The 22,342-nt window shown below is 50.7% G+C and overlaps 1 protein-coding gene across 1 annotated transcript in view; it reads right to left on the bottom strand.

Moving 5' to 3' along the window:
- Positions 1–22,342, bottom strand: part of LOC116789380 (zinc finger CCCH domain-containing protein 3-like) — a 116,682-nt gene that overhangs the window by 71,413 nt on the left and 22,927 nt on the right. Inside the window, 1 exon segment of the mRNA XM_032693171.1 lies at positions 3,424–3,574. Coding sequence (XP_032549062.1) covers positions 3,424–3,574 — 151 coding nt within the window.

Below are 22,342 nucleotides of genomic sequence, written 5' to 3'. Positions count from 1 at the left end.
AACATCCTCCACTTTACCAAACCCTACATCCCCCTTTACCTTCCAACCCAAAACCCTAAAGGATTTAGGATCCTTGAAACCAGGGAAAAAAAATCCCTGCAATGGCAGAACCATTTCCATTGGAAAAGATCTCCTGGATCACCGAGTCCAACCTTTGATCTACCCCCAGCCCAGAGCACTGAGTGCCACGTCCAGTCCTTCCCTGGACACCTCCAGGGACAGTGACAATGGAAAATATTTTCCTCCCAAATCCCTTCAACGCTCCAGGTCACGGAACAGACAAAAAACACCCCAAATAAACAGGGAATAAAACAAAGCTCAACAAGAAAACAAAACTAAACCACCCGAGTCCTTTTTCCTGAGCCGGCATTTCTCTGACAAATGTTGGATTATCTTGTTCTTTACTTATTTATAGAACTGGAGGGGTTGGATTGTCCCTCAGGACGAGCCGTGAAGTTTTTGGGAAAACATGTCGGATTCTTTGCAGAAAGGTGACTTTTGTTTTCCACACTCGCAGCAGGATTTTAGGAAAAAATCTCTTCAAACTGGGTCAGCGCTCGACTCGCAGCTCGGGGGTCTCTGAACACGAGGCTGAGGACTCTGCACTCCCAAAAATGTGGCTTAAAAGCGCCTCTGGATGTCCAGGGTTGGAGTCTCCTGCTGGAGTTCAGAGAATCCTACAATGGTCTGACTTGGGATGCACAAGGATCACGAGTCCAACTCCTGGACATCCCAAAAATCCCACCACATCCTACCTAAACCTACTCTCTGTCAGGTTGAAGCCATTCCCTCTCATCCTGTCACTCCAGGGCCTTGCAAAAATTCCTTCTCCATCTTTCTTTTCCGCTCCCCTCAGGTCCTGGAAGGCCACAATCGGGTCACCCTGGAGCCTTCCCTTCTCCAGGATGAACGATCCCAAATCTCCCAGGGATAGGGAAAGGTGCTCCATCCTTCTAACCATCAACTCCAGGAGGCTTCAGCTGCCTCTGGACAAGGTCTGTGACTCCTGGACATCCCAATTTCCCGGTGCCGGCGTCTCCTGACACCACGGGAAGAGCTTGGAAGCATCCATCAAAACTCCTCCTGACGGAAAGAGGCCGTGAAGGGAGGGGACATCCCTTCCCAAGATTTTTTTTTATTTAAGGGATGACCAACCTCAAAGTCAACAGGAAGCAAATCCCAGCCCTCGGGAGTCGCGCTCCGGCAAAGCAGAGGGAGGGGAAGGGGAGGAGTGAAAAAGGAGGATCAATAAATCTTCCCCTCATTCACGACGATCCGGAGCTCTTATTAAGTAAATTAATTTAAGTTAATTTAACTCGATCATGACTTCCCGATCACGGTGATTTAGTGAGGGAGGGGGGGGGAAATTGCATTAGGAAAGGGCCACACTGGCTTGGATGGAAAGAGGGAAGAAAATGAGATCCACTTAGGAGCGTGAATTAATATGGAAATAGCGGGTGTAAATTTAACCTTATCGAGAGAGGGGAAATTATCTTCATAAATTGGGAGGAATGGGCCCCGGGTCACTTATAAATCTATTTAAAACCAAAATATTACCAAAAGTGGAGGAAAATTAATTTCAAATATACTCCCACCTCCTCGCCTCGAGGCCAAGTCAGCGGCAGGGCAGAGTTTAATGCAAGTCGGCGATGATCGGGGGGACGGAACTCATTCCCGAGGGATCGGGATCAGGTGTCTCCTGCCGCTCTCCCCGGCACTCGTTTCCCAAAGCCACGCCCCTCGTCACCCTATTCCAGCGATTTCTTGGCAACAAGGGTGACATCCCGGATGCCCCAGAGCGAGTAAAGCCCTGGGATGTCACTTCTGGACATCCCAAAAACTGGATTTCATGGAAGGAGTTGCTCCTCAGTGGCAGTTGGGAAGAAATTTGGGAGCAGAGTGCGGCACCACCGGTTGAATTCCCACTTTTGGCTTAAGAACAGGACGTTAAAAATATCATATTATTATAAAATATTATAAGTATTAAAAGCAGAATGTTACAGAAATGTTAAAAATAATTAAAATCATTAAAAATCATTAAAAATAATTGTCCAATCAGGAGGAAAGATAAAACTCAATGTCCCATCATCACCAGAGCGGTTCCTTCCTTTGGGAAGAGCAAGGAAAATCAGGAAAAAAGGAGTTCCTTGTGGTAGATCCGTGAGGATGCTCCGAAGGACGGAGAGGAAAAAAACCCTAAAAACCACAGGAGAAGAATTTTCCACGTGCTCCCTCCAGACAGGCCGGATGATGGATCGCCCCCAACGAAGGTAATTTGGGATTTACGGCTCCGTGAAACCACAATTGTTTCAATTTGCTGCCGGCGTTTCATCCGAATTCGTCTGGAGCAGCTGGAAGATCTCGGCTCCGTCGTTTAACGGAGTCAGAGATGGATAGGGATGAAATGGGAATGAGGTCATTCCGCTGGAAAATCGTTGCTGGGTTGGGCAAGACCCACCACCCCCATTCCAGAGGCTCCTGCTCTGGTCCTGCCTGATTCCCATTCCTGAAGCTTCTCCCCTTCCTGTCTCTCACCACGGATCCTCCATCAGATGATGACGGGAAGAGCCGGAGTGGAACACAAAGAGCACAAACTGTTCTCTGGTAATTAAGGCTGAAGTTCATGGAATCTTGGAATGGTTTGGGTTGGAAGGGACCTGCAAGATTATCCAGGTCCAACCTCCTGCCATGGGCAGGGACACCTCCCACCATCCCAGGTTACTCCAACCTGGCCTTGGACACTTCCAGGGATGGGGTAGCCACAACTTCTCTGAGAAATCCATCCCAGCCTCCCAGGGAAGAATTCCTTCCCGATATCCCATCTAACCTCGCTGGCATTTTGAGGGGGACGATGAGTCACACCCAAGCTAAAAGCATCCAAAATCTGAGGTTTAACCAAACCTAGCACTTCCAAAAGCCCCTTTTTTAACAGCACCAATTATTCCCAGGACCTTCCCACTCCTACACAACCTCCAAGTTTTCCCTTGGCCTCCGAGATGCTCCCTGGAAGCATCTCCAGCCCATTTAGGAAGACTCTGACTCAAGGCTACAGCACCATCCTTGGATGACACCCTTTTCCAGGCGGGTGCCGACATATTTCCAGATGGGAAAACCGGGAAAAGAGGTGACTTTGTGTCGGCACCTCCATCCCGGGGAAGGTTTGGAGCATCTCCCTCCCACCCGACAACGCGCCGACACATTTATTCCTCCTCCTTCCAGCTAATTTAACTGCTCCAGGGAAACAAGTGATTCCAAGGGGGAATTAATCAGGAGCTTAACCCGACGACTAAAACCATTTTCCACTTGAAGTCAATAAGCCTGGTTTTAGAAGGACCAAACAAACAGGGAATAACATGGAGCCAGCGTGGGAATTGGCCCGGCTCCCGCACCCCAACAGCTGCATTTTAGGGATGGAAAAATTACCTGGATGTCCCGGGGCGCCTGGTCTTCCAGGTGGGAATGGGGCTGGAGAAGGAGGACAAGGCTGGAGTGGCCACGTTCTTCTTCACGATCCTGTAGCGGGTCTTGATCACCTTGTTGGAAGGGGGGCTCCTGGCCAAGGGGAAGTTGGATCCTAGGAGGAAGAACATGGAAAAAAAAGAACTTGGAATTTGGGTGCGGATGGGACAGGAGGGATCTCACCAATAGAATTGTTAAGGCTGGAAAAGACCTTTAAAAGATTTTTCAAGTCACGGAATCGCGGAACAACAGAATATTCCAACCATCAGAGGTTCTGTGTCCAACTTAGGTGCTGCCCAACTCCTTAGAACCTGGAAAAGGGATGGAAGAGCCCTGGGATGTGCCAGGGATGGGACAACCCCGGCGGATGGTAACGGGAAGGGCCTGGTGGCCTTGCGGGTGTTTGGCTCCAGCAACCCCTCAGCAAAACTCCACCAGGGGAATCATGGATTCCCCAACACCTCGATCCCAATATCCCCCCTGGAAAAGGATTTATCCATTCAATTCAGTATTTTTCATCCCTGGAAGCATCCAAAACCAGGCTGGATGGGGCTTGGAGCAACCTGGGACAGCGGGAGGGGTCGGACTGAATGATCTTTCCCTTTCGAAATCCCTAATCATCCCGGGATTCTCCACTTCCCAGGATGACCCACACGCCGGGATATTGCATGGAACATTCCCTGCAATTCCCAATTCCCAACTCCGTTTTCTCCCCCTCTTGGACAGCGAGGTCATTTTTTTTCCCTGGCTTTCAGGGAATGCGTCCAATGTCCCAACTTCTACAACCTCCAGCTGGAAGTTCCCAGATAATTAAAGCTGACCCTCCATGCCCAGACCCAGCCTTGTCGGTTTAGACCTGATTTAAAGGGTCGGCTGTTTTTCTTGGAGATCCTCTCCATAAAATTCACGGTAGGTTCAGAGGGGAAAAGCGGGAGTCATTATTCCCCCTGGAAACATTGTCCCCATCCCAACGTTTCTCTCGGCCAGAGGAGGGAGAATATCCCATCCCACTTAAATTCAGGATGCTGGAGCGGTGTCCAAACAGGAAAAATAGGCAAATATGTTTTGGAGTCAATCTTATTCCTTAGAAATCAGGGAGCAGCTTCCCCCTGTCCCTGCAACAGCAGCGACATCAATCCATGGATTTACACTTTCACACAGGGAATATTTTCCTTCTTGAGCGTTCCCAACAAGTTTGTGTTGGGTTTGGGAAAGAATAGGCGACACAGATTTCCGCTCCCAAACTCAGCCAGCCTCCTGATGGTGAGGGAAGGAGAAACCCAAGCTCTGCCAGGACGGAAAAATCCCTGGAATTTTTCCTAATAAAGACGTTCCTCGACTCGATACCGCGGGATAAATGAGCACTGAGGAAGGAGCACATGGAGGGATTCACATCCCTGAAAGCCCCAACATCACACAAACATTCCCTTTTCTACAGCTGCAATAAAATTTGGGAAGTGTTTGGGATAAATATCTCACCCAGCTCAGCCTTGGCATTGCTCCTGCCCACGCCACAGGAGACGGAACCTCCAAACCCCCGGATGAAGCCAAGATCCCAAGTCCAAAAGGTAATTTTAAGACTCCTTCCCATCCCTTCGACTCCTATGTGGGACTTTGGCTTAATTGACACATGGAAATAATGTTCCCATGCAAATTATTTTGGGCATCAGCAATTTTGGTCATGGAATCACGGAATGGCTCGGGTTGGAATGGATCTTAAAGATCATCTCATTCCAAGCCTTCTCCCACGGGCAGGGAATGATGCTTCCAAGACCACTGTTGGGAAAACAGGGAGCGTCCCTAAAATCAGAAGTGCTACAAAGGACATTCCAAGGAAAGGTTCCTTAAGTCCTTCACTGGTTAATGTTGAACGGATGGAAAAGTAGGAAGATAAAAGAAGTCACTTCGAGAGTTTCTGGGGATTTGGAATAAGAATTAAAATAGAAGAAATTCCGATAAAACAGGAGGTTTTGTGCTGCCTCCAGCTCTGGGATCTCCAACAGCAGAGGAATGTGGAGCTGCTGGAGAAATTCCAGAGGAGGCCACAGAGATGATCCAAGGGCTGGAGCCCCTCTGCTCTGGAGCCAGGCTAGGAGAGCTGGGAATGTTCACCAGGGAGACCTGAGAGCCCCTTGCAGGGCCTAAAGGGGCTCCAGGAGAGCTGGAGAGGGAGTTGGGACAAGGGATGGAGGGACAGGACACAGGGAGTGGCTTCCCAGGGTTAGATGGGATATTGGGAAGGAATTCTTGGCTGGGAGGGTGGAGAGGGGCTGGAATGGATTTCCTGGAGAAGCTCTGACTGTCCCATCCCTGGGAGTGTCCAAGGCCAGGTTGGAGCAACCTGGGATGGTAGGAGGTGTCCCCTGCATATAGGCAGGGGGTTGGAATTCCATGACCTTCAAAGTTCCCTTCTAGTCCCAAATCATTCCACAACTTGGTGACGGGAGGAATCGAAACTTTGGAGGTGAGGGAAGAAGCAAGAGAGGAAAGACGACAGAGACACAAACTGGTTTTCCATCACAGTTTCCCCATCCCAGGATTTTTTGGCTCCCACCAAATTCCTCAGGGTAGCGCCTGAATCGCCGCCTAACCTTGGACACTTCCAGGTATGGGGCAGCCGCAGCTTCTCTGGGAATTCCATCCCAGCCCCTCACCACCCTCCCAGGGAAGAATTCCTTCCTGATATCCTATCCAACTCCACCCTGTGACACTTTTGTCCCCTGGGATGTGTGGACACATCCAGCCCCTCATGGATACAGCCCCACGTCCCCAAACACAACCCCCAACAGCAACCACACCCTCAAAGCAGTTCCTTCCCACCGGGAAAAGAGCCACAATCCAACCCCCTCCCCAGACAACACCAGCACAAGTCAATCCTTTCCCTCTTCCCAAAATTACTAAACCAGGAATTCACCGGATCCATAATTAACACCTTTTTTTGCCCGAGCTGCCACTAATCAACCCAGAAGCTCATCAGGCAAGAAACACAGGTCCCAAATCGTGGTTGTCTCCCCCTCCTCCTCCTCCTCCTCTTCCTCCTCTTCTTTCCCAAACCGGGCTGGCACCTGGAAAACTCTATTCCCGGCGGTAATTGGATGGCGCATTCAAGCCGGAGCAGCTCTTTGGGAAGCGCTCCCGGCATTAACCACCTCCTCAAAGAGCCTCTCGGCAGAGCCGTGCTCTCTATTATGACTTGCTTGCCGAGGGGTTTTGTGTAGATAATCATGTTATTTAGCCGGGATGTTGGTTTAATTCCCTTCATTACAGGCTCCCGGGGTTGTAATTTTTCCCTCTCCGCGTGATGAATTCCCGGTGGCACATTTCACTCAAATCAAACACTCCAGGCTTTTATTACAAACAATACCCCGGCGTCCCCCGTTATCAGCCCGGCGCACGCGTCCCCCCCCTCCCCGCCGCGATCCGGAGGTCACTCCTAATGACTAATCGATCTCATTAGCTTTCCTAATTAAAAACTTTACTACCGCAGTGGAAGACAAAGTACAAAAAAACTGCTGGCATCATATTCGGGGGGGATATGAGCCTCGTTTATCAGCCGGGGCCCAGCCTTGCTGAGCTCGGGGTTTCTTCGGAGAAGCGAATCCCGAGCGCAGAATGCCAGAATCCCGGAATGAACCGGGTTGGAAAAGACCCCCAAGATCGGCGAGTCCAATCCCTGCCCCAACCCCACCTTGGCACCCAGCCCATGGCACCGAGTGCCACGTCCAGGCTCTGCTTCAACACCCCCAGGGATGGGAACTCCACCCCCTCCCTGGGCAGCCCATTCCAAGGTCTGATCCCTCTCTCTGGAAAGAATTTCTTCCCAATGACTGATCTAAACCTCCCCTGGCACAGCTGGAGATTGAGCCCTCTTGTCCTACTGCTGGTTCCTGGGAGCAGAGTTCGACCCCCCCGGCTCCCCCCTTCTGTCAGGGAGTTGCAGAGAGTGAGGAGGTCTCCCCCAAGCCACCTCCTCTCCAGGTTCAGCCCCCCCAGCTCCCTCAGCCTCTCCTCATGGGAATTGTGCTCCAGACCCTTCCCCAGCCTCGTTGCTCTTCTCTGCACCTGCTCCAGCCCCTCCCTGTCCTTCCTGAACTGAGGGCCCAGAGCTGGACACAGCACTCGAGGTGAGGTCTCACCAGCACTGAGTCTAGGGGAAGAATCCCTTCCCTGCTCCTGCTGCCACACTGCTCCTGATCCAGACCCCCGCTCCCATGGAAAGAATCACAGGGTGAACTCCAGTCGTGGAGTTGTTAAGGCTGGAAAAGAGCTTGAAAGTCATAGAGCTGCAGAGGGGCCCAGAGAGGCTGGAGAGATGGGATGAATCCAATGGGATGAGGTTCAACAAGGTCAAGAGGCAGGTCCTGCACTTTGACCACAACAACCCCCTGCAGCGCAGGGACAGAGTGGCTGGAGAGAGGGATCTGGGGGTGTGGATGGACAGCAGCGGGACACGAGCCCAGGGGTGCCCAGGGGGCCAAAAAAGCCAATGGATCCTGGCCTGGATCGGGATCAGTGTGGCAGCAGGAGCAGGGAATCGATTCTGCCTCTGGACTCAGTGCTGGTGAGGCCTCACCTCGAGTGCTGTGTCCAGCTCTGGGCCCTCAGCTCAGGAAGGACATGGAGGGGCTGGAGCAGGTGCGGAGAAGAGTAACGAGGCTGGGGAAGGGTCTGGAGCACAATTCCCATGAGGAGAGGTTGAGGGAGATGGTGGGGTTCAGCCTGGAGAGGAGGAGGCTCAGAGGAGACCTCCTCACTCTCTGCAACTCCCTGACAGGAGGGGGGAGCCGGGGGGGGTGTGTCAGGCTCTGCTCCCAGAAACTAGCAGTAGGCCAAGAGGGGACAGCCCTGAGCTGTGCCAGGGGAGGTTTAGGTTGGACATTGGGAAGAAGTTCTTTCCAGAGAGAGGGACCAGACCTTGGAATGGGCTGTCCACGGAGGGGGTGGAGTCCCCGTCCCAGAGGGTGTTGAAGCAGAGCCTGGACATGGCACTCGGTGCCATGGGCTGGGTGCCAAGGTGGGGTTGGGGCACGGGTTGGACTCGACGATCTCAGGGGTCTTTTCCAATCCGGTTCGCTCTGGGATTCTGTGAGTCCAACTGGTCAAGGCCACCACTAAACCACATCCCCGAGTGCCACATCCATATGGATTTCAATCCCTCCAGGGACAGGGATTCCATAGCTTCCAACACCTGAGCGTCCCTCCAGGGAGGAAATTTTCCCTGATATCTCACCAAAACCTTCCCTGGTGCAATTTGAGGCCATTTCCTCTCATCCAACGCTGACCTGGAGATGGGAAATCGGCTGCCAAAACCTCTTCCCAGGGTGGATCCAGGACTCAGTAGCTTAGGAAAGGTTGGATGCAACAGGAGCAGGAGGGTCCTTCCTTCTGCTCGGATTTTGCTGCAGGAGGTGCCAGGAATTGGCTCCCTCGGGAAGAGGAAGCAGGGAGGGCAAAAGCAGGGCTGGCTCCTGGGATGTTCTGCCCGGAAAAAAGTCTGGAAAGACCTTCTTGTGGTCTTTCAGGATTTAAAAGGGGATTAAAAGAAAATGGGGAGGGACTTGAGACATGGGATGGAGAGACAGGACGGAGGGAATGGCTTCCCACTGCCAGAGGGCAGGGAGAGATGGGATACTGGGAAGGAATTCTTCCCTGGGAGCGTGGTGAGGGGCTGGAATGGCATTCCCACAGAAGCTGTGGCTGCCCCATCCCTGGAAGTGTCCAAGGCGAGGTTGGACAGGGCTTGGAGCAACCTGGGCTAGTGGAAGGTGTCCCTAAAAACCGTGTGGATGCAGCACTTGGGATTGCTGGAGAACAACTGGACCTGATGATCTTGGAAGTCTGTTCCAAGCTTAGTAATTCCAGGATTCTGAGACTCTAAATCCCTGAGGAAAAGAGGAAGATGATGCCGCTCGGGGTGGATTAGGGAAAAGCCGCAATATTGGTGGGGTAAATCCTGTCCAGCCACTGCTGGGAAAACCAGGAATTTAAAAAGCCAAGGGAACTTCAGGAGCGCGGATTCCCAAATTTCAGAGATTATTGCTGCCTTTGGAAAAGGATACGGGATAGAAAAACTTCCTGGATGGGCACAGGAATGGGGAAAAGAACTGAAGGGAGCATCCAGGTCTCCCATCCCTAATCCTTGGCCAACGTGCCCCTTCCCACGTGTGTCTGTAGGGTGTTGATGCCGAGCTGTTCCAGCACTGCCGTTAATCCCGATCGGAGCGGGCCGGGAGCAGTGAGTGACAGGTCTATTGATCTCCCAGCACTTGGAAGCGAGACGAGAGAGCAGGAACAAAATGCAAATGGGGAAGCAGGAGCTGAACGTTTGAGTCGTGGTCAGGATCATCCCCGGATCCCAGGAAAACCTCGGGAATGCAGCAAGACCAAGCCAAGAGGCCTTTGGAACTTGGTCATGATGAAACCGTCAGGGAAAAACTCAAAGGAGAGGCCAAAAACCTCTGATAAAACTGGATTGTGCTTTCCAAACATGAGGGAGAAAAATAGAGGGATAATAAGGATTATTAGGAAGCACCAGCAAATCCCAGTTCCCCATCCAGGCTCTGGGGTGAGCAGGGATGGAAAAAACACAAACTCGGAAGCCAAAGGAGCTCCAAAAAGAAGGGAAAATCTCTGCCCAAGGGTTTCCTGAAAGCAAACACTTCCCAAGGTGGAAATGATCCCTCACCACGGGATTTGCTCCAGGGTTGGAAGTGAAGATCCAAGGAAACCCAAACCCACCGTTATCTCGTCCTCGGATCCCAGAATGGAGCAGAACCTCACCCCAAACCACCCCAGGCTGCAGCAGCAGGACAATCCCCATGGGTGGGGATCCTCCGGGATGGCACGGCTCCCAATATCCCTTTTTTCCATGGGAAAAGGCATCCCTGACCTGAGGAACTCATGTGGAGGTTGGGATGACCAATGCCACGAAGCGAGCCCCTCACGTCTCCCTCCTGGAAAATCCCAGCAGGCCCACGTCCTAACGGATCCGATCCTTCTGCACCAAGGGCTCCCACCTCAGGGATGAAGGGAAGGTGGTGGATGGAGTTTTTTGGGATTTTAGCAGGAATTCCTTCTGGACAAGTTGTCCAACTGGGAGCGGAGCAGCACACAGAGCGATGGGACAAGAACTGGGTGGATGACGGAGCTCCAAGTGGGGAGAGGGAATGTGGCTGGTGATCCATCCCCAGCCATGTTCCCAAGCCCTGGAAGTGTCCAAGGCCAGGTTGGATGGGGCTTGGAGCAACCTGGGACAGTGGAAGGTGTCCAGCTGCAGGAGAACGGGAAAACACACAGGGAATGCCCCTCCATCTCCGCCAGAACCGGCTCTGGAGGGATCTCAAGCAGGTCCAAGGGCATTTTTGGGGGCAGGAGAGGAGTTTTCCGCCAGAAAAAACCTCAACAGCAAGAGGACTGTGGGAAGTCCTGATGGCAAGGATGGATCAGCCTTGATCCCGCTGATCCCCTCGATCCCAACAGCAGATTACAGGGATTGAGGATCCCAGTCATTGCCCTCGGGATCAATCCAGAGCCAGGTTGCTCCAAGCCACGTCCAATGTGGCCTTGGACACTTCCAGGGATGGGGTAGCCACAGCTTCTCTGGGAATTCCATTCCAGACCCTCACCACCCTCCCAAGGAAGAATTCCTTCCCAGTATCCCATCTAACCCTGGGAAGCCATTCCCTGTGTCCTGTCCCTCCATCCCTTGTCCCAAGTCCCTCTCCAGCTCTCCTGGAGCCCCTTTAGGCCCTGGAAGGGGTTCCAAGGTTTCCTTGGATCCTTCCCTTCTCAGCACTGGATGCAGAGATGGAAAACAATCCAATCCCTCTGCGGATTATCCCCATCCTGAACATCCTTCCCTGGATGGGAAAACCCGTGGATGGGAACGGAACAGCAAATGGAGGGAAAAACTGAGGAAGACAAAGAGGAGTTGGGACAAACCAGGAATCATGGAATGCTCTGGGTTGAAAGGGACCTTCAATACCATCCTACTGTGGGCAAGGACACTTTCCGCTAGACCAGGCTGCTCCAAGCATTTGGAACAGGGATAAATCCATGGGAAACCTGAACAAAAAGGCACCACAAGCACCCGGAAGCACCCGGAGGACGACACCCCCGAGCCGGTGCTTTTTGTCCCGACTCTCAACTCAGCCAAATCCCTGAAGTTCCGAAAAGGCTTTGGGGACGACCGTGATACCGTTAGGAATTCAGCGTGGAAGCAGACGCCGGCATTAGGGAACGATTATCCCGGAGAGCGTTCCAGATGTTCGCGCAGAAGGGCCCAGTGGGAGGCGAACGATGTCGCGCCCGGAATGAGCTTCCGAAAGGACCATCCTCGGGAATTTAATTCCCACACTTGTTCAGTTTGGGAGCTCTTTCTGCTGGAATGTAAACGATGCTTAATAGGGAATAAATCTGACGGATCAGAAGTGCTTTCCCTGGGAGCTGGAGTGTGGTGACTGCTCCGAATGTCACATTCCGGAGAAGGGCGGGATTTGGAGCCGACGGGTTTTAGAGGGCTCTGAACCCGCTGGAATAGTTGTTTGGCCCAGCAGGTGCTTTAGGCTGGGAATATTTAGGGAATTAATACCAAATCTGCCTGGGAATATTTAGGGGATGAATAGGTAATCTGCTCAGATAATTCCATTGCGCTCATGGATCCCACCTGGAGCGACGCTGGATTGGTGGCTCCCAGAGTTCAACTGTAAGGAAATACCCCTTTTAGCAGGAAATCATGGAATAGTTTGAGTTGGAAGGGGCCTTAAAGATCATGGAATTCCAGCCCCCTGCCGTGGGCAGTGACACCTTCCACCGTCCCAGAGAATATCGGGAAGAGTAGCGTCTTTGACTCAGCAATTCCAGCACCAAAATCCAAACTGTGACAGAAACGCTGGCAAATATCCCGGGATATTTGGGATATTTGGATTGTGCTTTCCAAACATGAGGGAGAAAAACAGAGGGATAATAAGGATTATTAGGAAGCACCAGCAAATCCCAGCTCCCCATCCAGGCTCTGGGGTGAGCAGGGATGAAAGAAACATGAACTCGGAAGCCAAAGCAGCTCCAAAAAGAAGGGAAAATCTCTGCCCAAGAGTTTCCTGAAAGCAAACACTTCCCAACACGGAAATGATCCCTCAACACAGGATTTGCTCCAGGGTTCCAATCCCTGTGCCCTCCAACCCCAAACTACAGACAGAGGCGGGGATGGCCGGAGCCAACAAGGTCTCGGTGGGGACAGGAGGACACGTACCCTGTCACCAGCCCCCAGTAATCCCAGGAATTCCAGTTCCATCCCACCCCCATTCCCGTGGAGGAAAAGCCCTTCCCGGGCTTCCACACCGAATTCCTAACGGTATCACGGTCATTCCCAAAGCCTTTTTGGAACTCCAGGGATTTGGTCGAGTCGAGACAAAAAGCGCCGGCTCGGGGGTGTCGTCCTCCAGGTGCTTCCGGTGGGATGGGAAACACCAAAACCATTTGGATTAGGGTGGAGAAGCTGTGGTGGGATTTTGTTCAGGTTTCCCATGGATTTATCCACCGGGGCGGACAAGCCTCCTCCAGATGAGGAGACACCCCGTTATCCATCAGGATCAGCCAGAGGTGGCCACACTGAAGTCACTCCCCCCACCATCATGATCATTCCCAAAGCCTTTTTGGAACTCCAGGGATTTGGCCGAGTCAGGAGCCAGGACAAAAAGTGCCAGTTCGGGGGTGTTGTCCTCCAGGTGCTTCCGGTGGGATCCAGGTTTCCCATAAATTTATCCACGGGGGCGGACAAGCCTCCTCCAGATGAGGAGACACCCCATTATCCATCAGGATCAACCAGAGGTGGCCACACCGAAGTCACTCCCCCCCCCCCCCCTTTTCCCAGCTCCGGGGGCGTTAAAAAGCCGGAACGTGTCCCCAGAGCCTCGGCCCTTGTTCCAACACAACCCTTATTATTACGACAAAAGGGGGCGGGCGGGGGGGGTTTTCCTTCCCCCTTTCCCACAGGGAATGATTATTAATGTGCTTCCAGGAGCTGGGTTTCTCCGGAGGAGGGAGCGGGAAGGCAGGGAAAGGCTGACAAACACCCTCTCCTCCCCCCCCACCCCGGATCACGGCGGGAGCTGCCAGGGGGTCTCGTCCTAACAAGGCGCAGATGGAAGGCGGTTGGAATAACAAAGGATGAATTTTGATGAGTCTAATAAATCACTCCACTTTTCCAGCTCTTGATCGTTCCCGGCACTTCAGGCACGAAGAAAAAAAAAAAAAGAGGAAAAAAAAAACCCCGGCTTTTAATCCAAGGGAGGGTTCAGGGAGCTCCTGTGGTGGTTCTGCCCCCGCGGGAATGGTGGGAGTGCGTGAGGGGCTGGGAAAATCCATTTGCGTTCCGGCTCTGGGATGGGTTTAATTGTTTTTATTTGCATTTTTATCATTTAATTTTTTTTAATTTAATTTTTATTTAATTTTCATTTTAATTTTTATTTTTGTTTCTTTTTATTTAATTTTTATTTAAGTTCTTTTTAGGTTTTAATTTTTCATTTAGTTTTTCATTTAAATTTTTGATTTAATTTTATATTCCAATTTTTCATTTAAATTATTGATTTAATTTTATATTCCAATTTTTCATTTAAATTTTTGATTCAATTTTATATTCTAATTTTTCATTTAAATCTTTATTTAATTTTTTATTTAACTTTTTATTTAATTTTACATTTTAATTTTTTATTTAAATTCTTTTCATTTGTTTTTTATTTAACTTTTTTATTTTAATTTTCAATTTATTTTTATTTTAATTTTGTATTTCATTTTCATTTAATTTTAATTTAAATATTTTTATTCAATTTTTCTTTAATTTTTATTTGATTTTTTATTTAATTTTTCATTCAATTTTTACTTAAATTCTTTTATTTAATTTTTATTCATTTTCTTACTTTAATTTTTTATTTAACTTTTATTTAAATTTTTATTTCATTTTTAAATTTAATTTATTATTTTAATTTTTTATTTGATTTTTATTTTAATGTTTTAATTTAACCTCTACTTAATTTTTTATTTATTTATTATTTTATATTTTTTTATTTGACTTTTTAAATTTTTTAAATTTCTCTTATTGAGCTTCTATTTAAATTTTAATTTATTTTTTATTTAATTTTTATTTATTTTCATTTAAACTTTTAATTTAAATTTTTCCATTTAATTTTTATTTAATTTTCAATTAAATTTTCATTTATCTTTTTCATTTAAATGTTTTATTTAAATTTTTTATTCAATTTTTTTTTATTTAACATTTTCCTATTTAAATCTTTTTAATTGAAATTTAACAAAGAAAAATTCCCTCCCTCAAAGCCATTTTTCCAACCGGAGGCCACCCAGTTTTTCCCTTTCCTCACTTATCCATTGAAAAAAACCCTGCTCTGACTCGGAACTTGGATAAACTCGGAGCAAAACTTTGCAGGTTCATTAAGAACCTTTTAATTCCCCTTTCCAAACTTTTTTCTGAAGCAGGAGATGGACAAGCTCCAAATCCATCCCGAGAAACAAAAGGATTCAACTCCCAGTTGGAAGCACTGAGCCCGCGCACACGGATTTGCCGAGGGGAGGATCTGCCAAAGGGCCGGGAAAGCATCACATCCATGGAAAAAAAGAGTCAAGATGTTGATTTTCTTCCCAAAAAAACACTCCTGGAACATCCCAGACTGTGCCCGGCAGAGGAGAACGGAGCCAAAGTCGGAGCCTCCGCGACCATTCCCACTTGGAATGAGAGGGCCTTGAAGGTCCCTTCCAACCCAAACCATTCCATGACTCCACGTGGTTGAGCCAAGGAGGACACGACTGCTCTGCAATCCCTCGGGATCAAACATGGGAATGAGACCTCCAGGAGCTTTGAATCCTGGGAAAAAACCCATCCTGATGATCCCAGAATCATTTAGGTTGGGAAAGACCTCTGATTCCTCCCCGGAATTGTCCAGGCTTGGAACGGGTGGCCCAGGGCAGTGCTGGAGTCGCCATTCCCGGAGGGATTTAAAAGCCATGCGGATGTGGCACCTGGGGAGGTGGTTTAGTGGTGGCCTCAGGAGTTTTAACAGAATCCCAAACCCATTTAGGTTGGAAAAGTCCTCCAAGATCATCCAGCCCAACCCATGATCCATCCTCACCTCGTCCCCCATCCCAGAACACCGAGTGCCACATCCAGGCATTCCTTGGACACCTCCAGGGATGGGGACACCAAACCTCTCTGGCCACCCCATTCCAACACTCAACTCCATGAAAATTCCATGAAAAAATTCCTCTTGGATCAGAATTAACTCCCAGCTGAGGGTGAGCCTCCATCCCATTCCAACGCTTAACAACCCATTCCATAAAAAAATTCCTCGTGGATTGGAATTAACTCCCAGCTGAGGGCAAGGGTCCATCCCACTTCAATGCTCAACAACCCATTCCATGAAAAAATTCCCCCCGATTTGGAATTAACTCCCAGTTGAGGGTGAGCCTCCATCCCATTCCAACGCTCAACAACCCATTCCAAGAAAAAATTCCTTCTGGATTGGAATTAACTCCCAGCTGAGGGCAAGGGTCCATCCCACTTCAATGCTCAACAACCCATTCCATGAAAAAATTCCCCCTGATTTGGAATTAACTCCCAGCTGGCCTCCATCCCACCAATCTGAGCCTCTGGGACTCGAACGGGAAACCTGCTCTTCCCGTCATCCCGGTCTTTAATCCATCTGTTTCTTTCCCCCCCCCTTCCCTTCTCCCTGCTTTTCATTTGCTTTTCCGGCACCGCTCGGCATCGGGGAGGGAATCCATCTTTGACAAACATTTACCGATTATCAAATCACCGGTGCGGCCGCCGACAGGGGCAATAAGTCACTCCCAGATCCCGGAGCCGGGGAGTTCGGGCGGTGACAAATCGCTCCTGTCAAATCCTCGTGTTCCCGGGCGCTCCGGAGCCGCGTTCCCTGTTGTTCCGCGCTACCCGGTGCTTAATGACGGAGCTGTCAACGGACTCGAGACGGAGCCACCGCCGCTCCCGACTGCCAACGGCCTATTAGGGGGAAGATTGAGACCCTGCTCTTCCCAAACTCACTCAGGCAACACAAACGCGCCGGTTCGGGATAATTACGGAGCGGGAGCCATCGATCCCGTGCTGACATCCCGCCTATCCCTACGAAATGGGAGTAGTTTGCCAGGTGACAGTCGCTATAGATTATTTGGGGGTGGGTTGGGGGGGTTTGTTTTTTCCCTTCCACCCCCCCTCCCCTCTCCTGCCTCGTTTCTCCGGTGCTCCACAGAGTCCGGGATGGATGGGGAGGAAGAGCTTCGGGGCCGTTTCTAGTCCGACTCTTTGGCTTCCAAGGGAGTTGTTTGGAGAATCGGGGAATGGATTGGGTGGAAAGGGACTTGCAGATCATCCAGTCCCACCCCCTGCCTTGGGCAGAGACAGCTCCCGCTATCCCAGCTTGCTCCAGCCTGCCCTCGGACACTTCCACGGATGGAGCAGCCACAGTTTCTCTGGGAGGTCCATCCCAGCCCCTCACCACCCTCCCATCCAAAAATTCCTTCCCAATATCCCATCTAAATCCCCCCTTTTCCAGTTTGAAGCCATTCCCTGTGTCCTGTCCCTCCATCCCTTGTTCCCAGTCCCTCTCCTGCTCTCCTGGAGCCCGTTTAGGCCCTGGAAGGGGCTCCAAGGTCTCCCTGGAGCCTTCTCTTCTCCAGGTGAACATTCCTAGTTCTCTCAGCCTGTCTCCAGAGCACAGGGCTTCCAGCCTTTGGAGCAACTCCATGGCCTCCTCTTGTTTGCTTCCCTAAGTTTCTGGACACATGGACTCATGGATAACTTAAAACCCTCCATCCCTGGATGATTTCCCTTCATTTCCCCGCATTCCCTCTCTCCCTGCCCCGTGGGATCCCTGCTCCAAAGGCTGGAGCCCCTCTGCTCCAGAGTCAGGCTGGGAGAGCTGGGAATGTCCAGCCTGGAGAAAAGAAGGATCCAAGGAGACCTTGGAGCTGCTTCCAGGGCCTAAAGGGGTTCCAGGAGAGCTGGAGAGGGACTGGGGACGAGGGATGGAGGGACAGGACACAGGGAATGGCTTCCCACTGCCAGAGGGCAGGGATAGGTGGGATATTGGGAAGGAAATTCCAATTTCCCTGGGAGGGTGTAAGGCCCTGGCACAGGTTGCCCAGAGGAGTTGTAGCTCCAAGCCCCATCCAACCTGGTCTTGGACACTTCCAGGGATGGGGTAGCCACAGCTTCTCTGGGAATTCCATCCCAGTCCATCCCCCCCCTCCCAGGAAAGAACCATCCCGCTGGTTTTGCCTCCTTCGGTGCCACTTAATCCCTGGCAGTGCCACTTCCAGCAGCTCTGCCCATGGAATGGGATGTTGGGTGGGGTTTGGGTGCCGGCTGAGTATCCAGAGCCTGCCAGTGGAATTCCAGAGGGTCCTTCCTCCTCCAGCATGGATGAAGCCGAAAGTCTTTGGGGAGGTGGGAGAGGTGGCCGAGTGCCAATCCCAACCAGCTGGATCATCCCGATGGGACGATTCCAGCACATCCACCACATGTCCCGGCGCTCCTGAGCGGCTCCGGCTGTGAAATTCCTTATTTATGGGAACTTAACGGATCCCAGAAAACGGCTTTCCAGCAGATGAGCACATTCCATTAAAGCGACAGAAATGTTCCTCCTGCTCCGAGGGGGGGAAGGTTTTAATGGAAGAGGGAAGATTTAGGGGAGAAATAAGGAATTCTTCCCTGGGAGGGCGGGGAGGGCCTGGGATGGAATTCCCAGAGAAACTGTGGCTGCTCCATCCATGGGAGTGTCCAAGGACAGGTTGGAGTAACCTGGGATAGCGGGAGCTGTCCCTGCCCATGGCAAGGGGTGGGACTGGATGATCTTTCTGCTCCCTTCCCTCCCAAATCATTCCATGATTCCATGACAGGCCCCCCTTTGGGATGAGGGTGACTCTTGTCCCTTCAGGTTGATTAAACTCCTTGGGAATTGCTTTTTACAGAATTCCGGGATCACTGAGGTGGGAAAAGACCTCCAGGGTCATGGAGTCCAACCTGTTCCCCATGCCAGAGCACCGAGTGCCACATCCAGGAATTCCTTGGACACCTCCAGGGATGGGGACTCCAAACCTCCCTGGGCATCCCATTCCAAGGCCTGACCACCCTTTCCATGAAAATATTCCTCCTGATGTCCAACCTGACCCTCCCCTGGAGCAGCTTGAGGCCGTTTTCTCTCCTCCTGTCCCTTGTTCCCTGGGAGTGATCCCAATCCCACCTGGCTCCACACTCCTGCCTCCCTGGATTCCCCCCGATCCCCCTTTTCTCCAGGCTGAGCCCCCCCCCCCGCTGCTCCTGCTGCTCCAGACCTTTCCCCACCTCCCTTCCCTTTCCCTGGACACCCCCAAATCCAAAGTCTTTCCCATGAATTCTTCCCAGACTCCAACACCCCAAACCGCCCAACTCCCACCTGGTGCTGCCGACTGTGGCACGAATCCCATGGAATTTCAGGATTTTCAGGGGAGCTCAGGTTTTGGGATCCATCCATGATCCAAAGCCAGGCCGTCCCCATTCCCAGCCCCATCTCCAAGCAAAAAACACTTTGGAAAACTCCATTCCCTCTCCCCCCCTTCGCTCCTTGGCGGCACAAAATGCTTTTCCAAACGTTTCACACTCCGAGGGCTCCTCCAGCCGTGTAATTCCCACAAAGTGCTTCCCAAAACAGCTGCAGCTTCCCTTAATTAGTCTCCGTGGGCAACGGGCGTTAACGATCCGCTTGGATCCGCTCGGATGAGCGGCTGGTTCCGTGGAAAACCCCCCTCGGCGCTTCCTGAGGGATGGTTCCCTCGGGCCAAACCTTTCCTTGGAAAAGCCGAGGTTAGGGCAGGAAAACTTGAGGAAAGCTCTGCCCGGTTCCAAGAGCAGGGAATTCCAACCCCAAAGAGTCTGCCCTGCTTTTCCAGGGATCTCCTGGAGATCCCACTCTCCCACCCCAAACACCAGGATACTGAAGCCACAGGACTACCCACTTTTCCAGGCAGGACAAGATATTCCAAAGGGTCTGCCCTGCTCCTCCAGGAGTCTCCTGGACATCCCATTCCCCAAATTCCAATTCCAGGAGCCTGAAGCCACAGGACTACCCAGTTTTCCTGGCAGGACAACATATTCCAGAGGGTCCACCCTGTTTTTCCAGGGATCTCCTGGAGATCCCACTCTCCCACACCAAATTCCAGGAGCCTGAGGACCGGGAATCTCCTAGAAATCCAACTCCCCCAAATAAAATAACAGGAGCTAGAAGACACTGGAGAAACCAGTTTTCCTGGCAGGACAACATATTCCAAAGGGTCTGCCCTGCTTTTCCAGGGATCTCCCGGAGATCCCATTCCCCTCATTCAAATTCCAGGTGCCTGAAGCCACAGGACTACCCAGTTTTCCTGGTAGGACAAAACATTCCAAAGGGTCCGCCCTGCTTCTCCAGGGATCTCCTGGACATCCCACTCCCCTAAATCACATTCCAGGAGCCTGATGACACAGGTTTCCAAACAGGACGCCACATTCCAAAGGGTTTGCTCTGCTTTTCCAGGAGTCTTCCGGAGATCCCACTCCCCTAAATTCCAATTCCAGGTGCCTGAAGCCACAGGACTACCCAATTTTCCTGGCAGGACAACACATTCCAAAGGGTCTGCCTTGCTTTTCCAGGGATCTCTTGGAGATCCCACTCTCCCACCCCAAACACCAGGATGTTGAAGCCATGGGACCCCACGGTTTTCCAGACAGGACAACACATTCCAAAGGGTCCGCCCCGCTTTTCCAGGGATCTCCTGGAGATCCCACTCCCCCAAAATCACATTCCAGGAGCCTGATGACACAGTTTTCCAGACAGGACAACACATTCCAAAGGGTCTGTCCCCCTCCTGCAGGAATCTTCTGGAGATCCCTCCCACCCCTTCCACACCAAATTTTGTGTGAGGATCCAGATGAAGCACTTTTTAAGGATGGATCTTGGGAATTGGAGGGCAGAGCAATCCCTGGAATCTGAGATCTGGGATGCGCCAGGGTCTAAAGCTCCTTTAAAACTGAATTTTGAGGTTTTCCTGCAGGGATTTGCGGCAGAATTAATCCCAAATTCGGGGAAAGGATGCAGATTAATCACTTTTTAAGGATGAATTTTGGGAAGTGGAGGGCAGAGAGATCCCTGGAATCTGAAACCTATCCCTAAATCCTGAGACTTGGACCGTGCCAGGGTCTAAACCACCTTTAGAGCTCTGCTTAAGCATTTCCTGTTTGGATTTGCAGCAGAATTAATCCCAAATTCTCTGTAAGGATCCAGATTAGCCACTTTCTAAGGATGAATCTCAGGAAGTGGAGGGCAGAGTGACCCCTGAATTCCAGAATCCCTGATTCCAGCCAAATCCCTTTCCCCCTTCACTCCTCATCCCACCAGTCACGAACACCCCGGGAAGATTTTAATGTGGAATTCCCTCCCTTCCCTCCTCCAATCCAAGAAATCCTGTGCTCAAATCCCCACCTCCTCTCTCCTCCAGCCCGACTTTTCCACGAGCATCCCATTCCCTGAGTTCTCCGTTGTTTTTTTTTTCCAGCCAAATTAATGATTTTAATGACCTGGAAAACCTGGCCCGGGCTGGACTTAGGCTGGGTTTTATGGAGTTCTTTTTGCTGAGTCCAGGCAAAGCTTTGCTGGGATAAACATCTTCCTGAAAAAACCTTCTGTTCGCCCCCTGGAGCCCCATTTCCCGGAGAAAAGATGGGGAATTTCTTGGATGGCAGTTCCGGGTTAAAGGAGCCCTGAGCAGCAAGGAATTCCCGGGTTTATCCACATGGGAAAAGCTCCAGGTCTCAGGTTCCAGGGATCCCTCTGCCCTTCACTTCCCAAAATCCATCCTTAAAAAGTGGTTAATCTGGATCCTGACACTGAATTTGGGGTTAATTCTGCTGCAAATCCACGCAGGAAATGCTTAAGCTGAGCTTTAAAGGTGGTTTAACCCCTGGCACAGTCCAAGTCTCAGGATTTAGGGACATGTTTCAGGCTCCAGGGATCTCCACTTCCCAAGATCCATCCTTAAAAAGTGGTTAATCTGGATCATTACACTGAATTTGGGGTTAATTCTGCTGCAAATCCCTGCAGGAAAACCTCAAAACTCAGTTTTAAAGAGGTTTTAGTCCCTCCTACAATCCAAGTCTCAGGTCTAGGGACATGTTTCAGGTTTCAGGGATCTCTCCGTCCTCCACTTCCTAAAATTCATCCTTAAAAAGTGGCTAATCTGGATCATTACCCAGAATGTGGGATTAATCCTGCTGCAAATCCCAGTAGGAAATGCTTAAGCTGAGCTTTAAAGGTGGTTTAACCCCTGGCACAGTCCAAGTCTCAGGATTTAGGGAAATGTTGTTTTAATAAAGCCAATCCCTGTTTTCCCTAAACTTGTCCCCACAATTAATTCCTTTAATTGCTCTCCAAGGACAGGGAATGACATGGGATCAACTCCAGCCCCCGGAACGCCAGGAAAGGCTCCGTCCTTTCATTAAATTCCTCGTTGCCGGTCATTCCCTCCTGGAATTGTCTTGGATCAGGGTGGCAAACAGAGAGATTTAGTGACCCTGCCCAACTTCAGGAATGCTGAGATCCATGGAAAGGACAATTAGGGAAGGGGAGGATGTACGTCCCTGTTTTTTCACGAATAAAAATGTGGGATTTAAAAATTCCCGGACAATTGGGAATCAATGAATGGACAGAATCAGCTCCGGGCGGGAAAGATCCTGGAGGCAAAGCACAAAAGCAACACCGGTTCTATCCCGGGAATCCCACATGGAAAAGCAAGAGGTGCTTGGGAAGGGCTTTTCCTGCTGGGAAAGGGGTTCAAACAGCTGGACTGC

The sequence above is a fragment of the Chiroxiphia lanceolata genome, chromosome 1 (genome assembly GCF_009829145.1).
Source record: "Chiroxiphia lanceolata isolate bChiLan1 chromosome 1, bChiLan1.pri, whole genome shotgun sequence".
In the NCBI taxonomy this organism is placed as follows: Eukaryota; Metazoa; Chordata; class Aves; order Passeriformes; family Pipridae; genus Chiroxiphia; species Chiroxiphia lanceolata.
The sequence above is the reverse complement of the archived record's forward strand: the minus strand, read 5'-3'. Positions and strand labels throughout refer to the sequence as shown.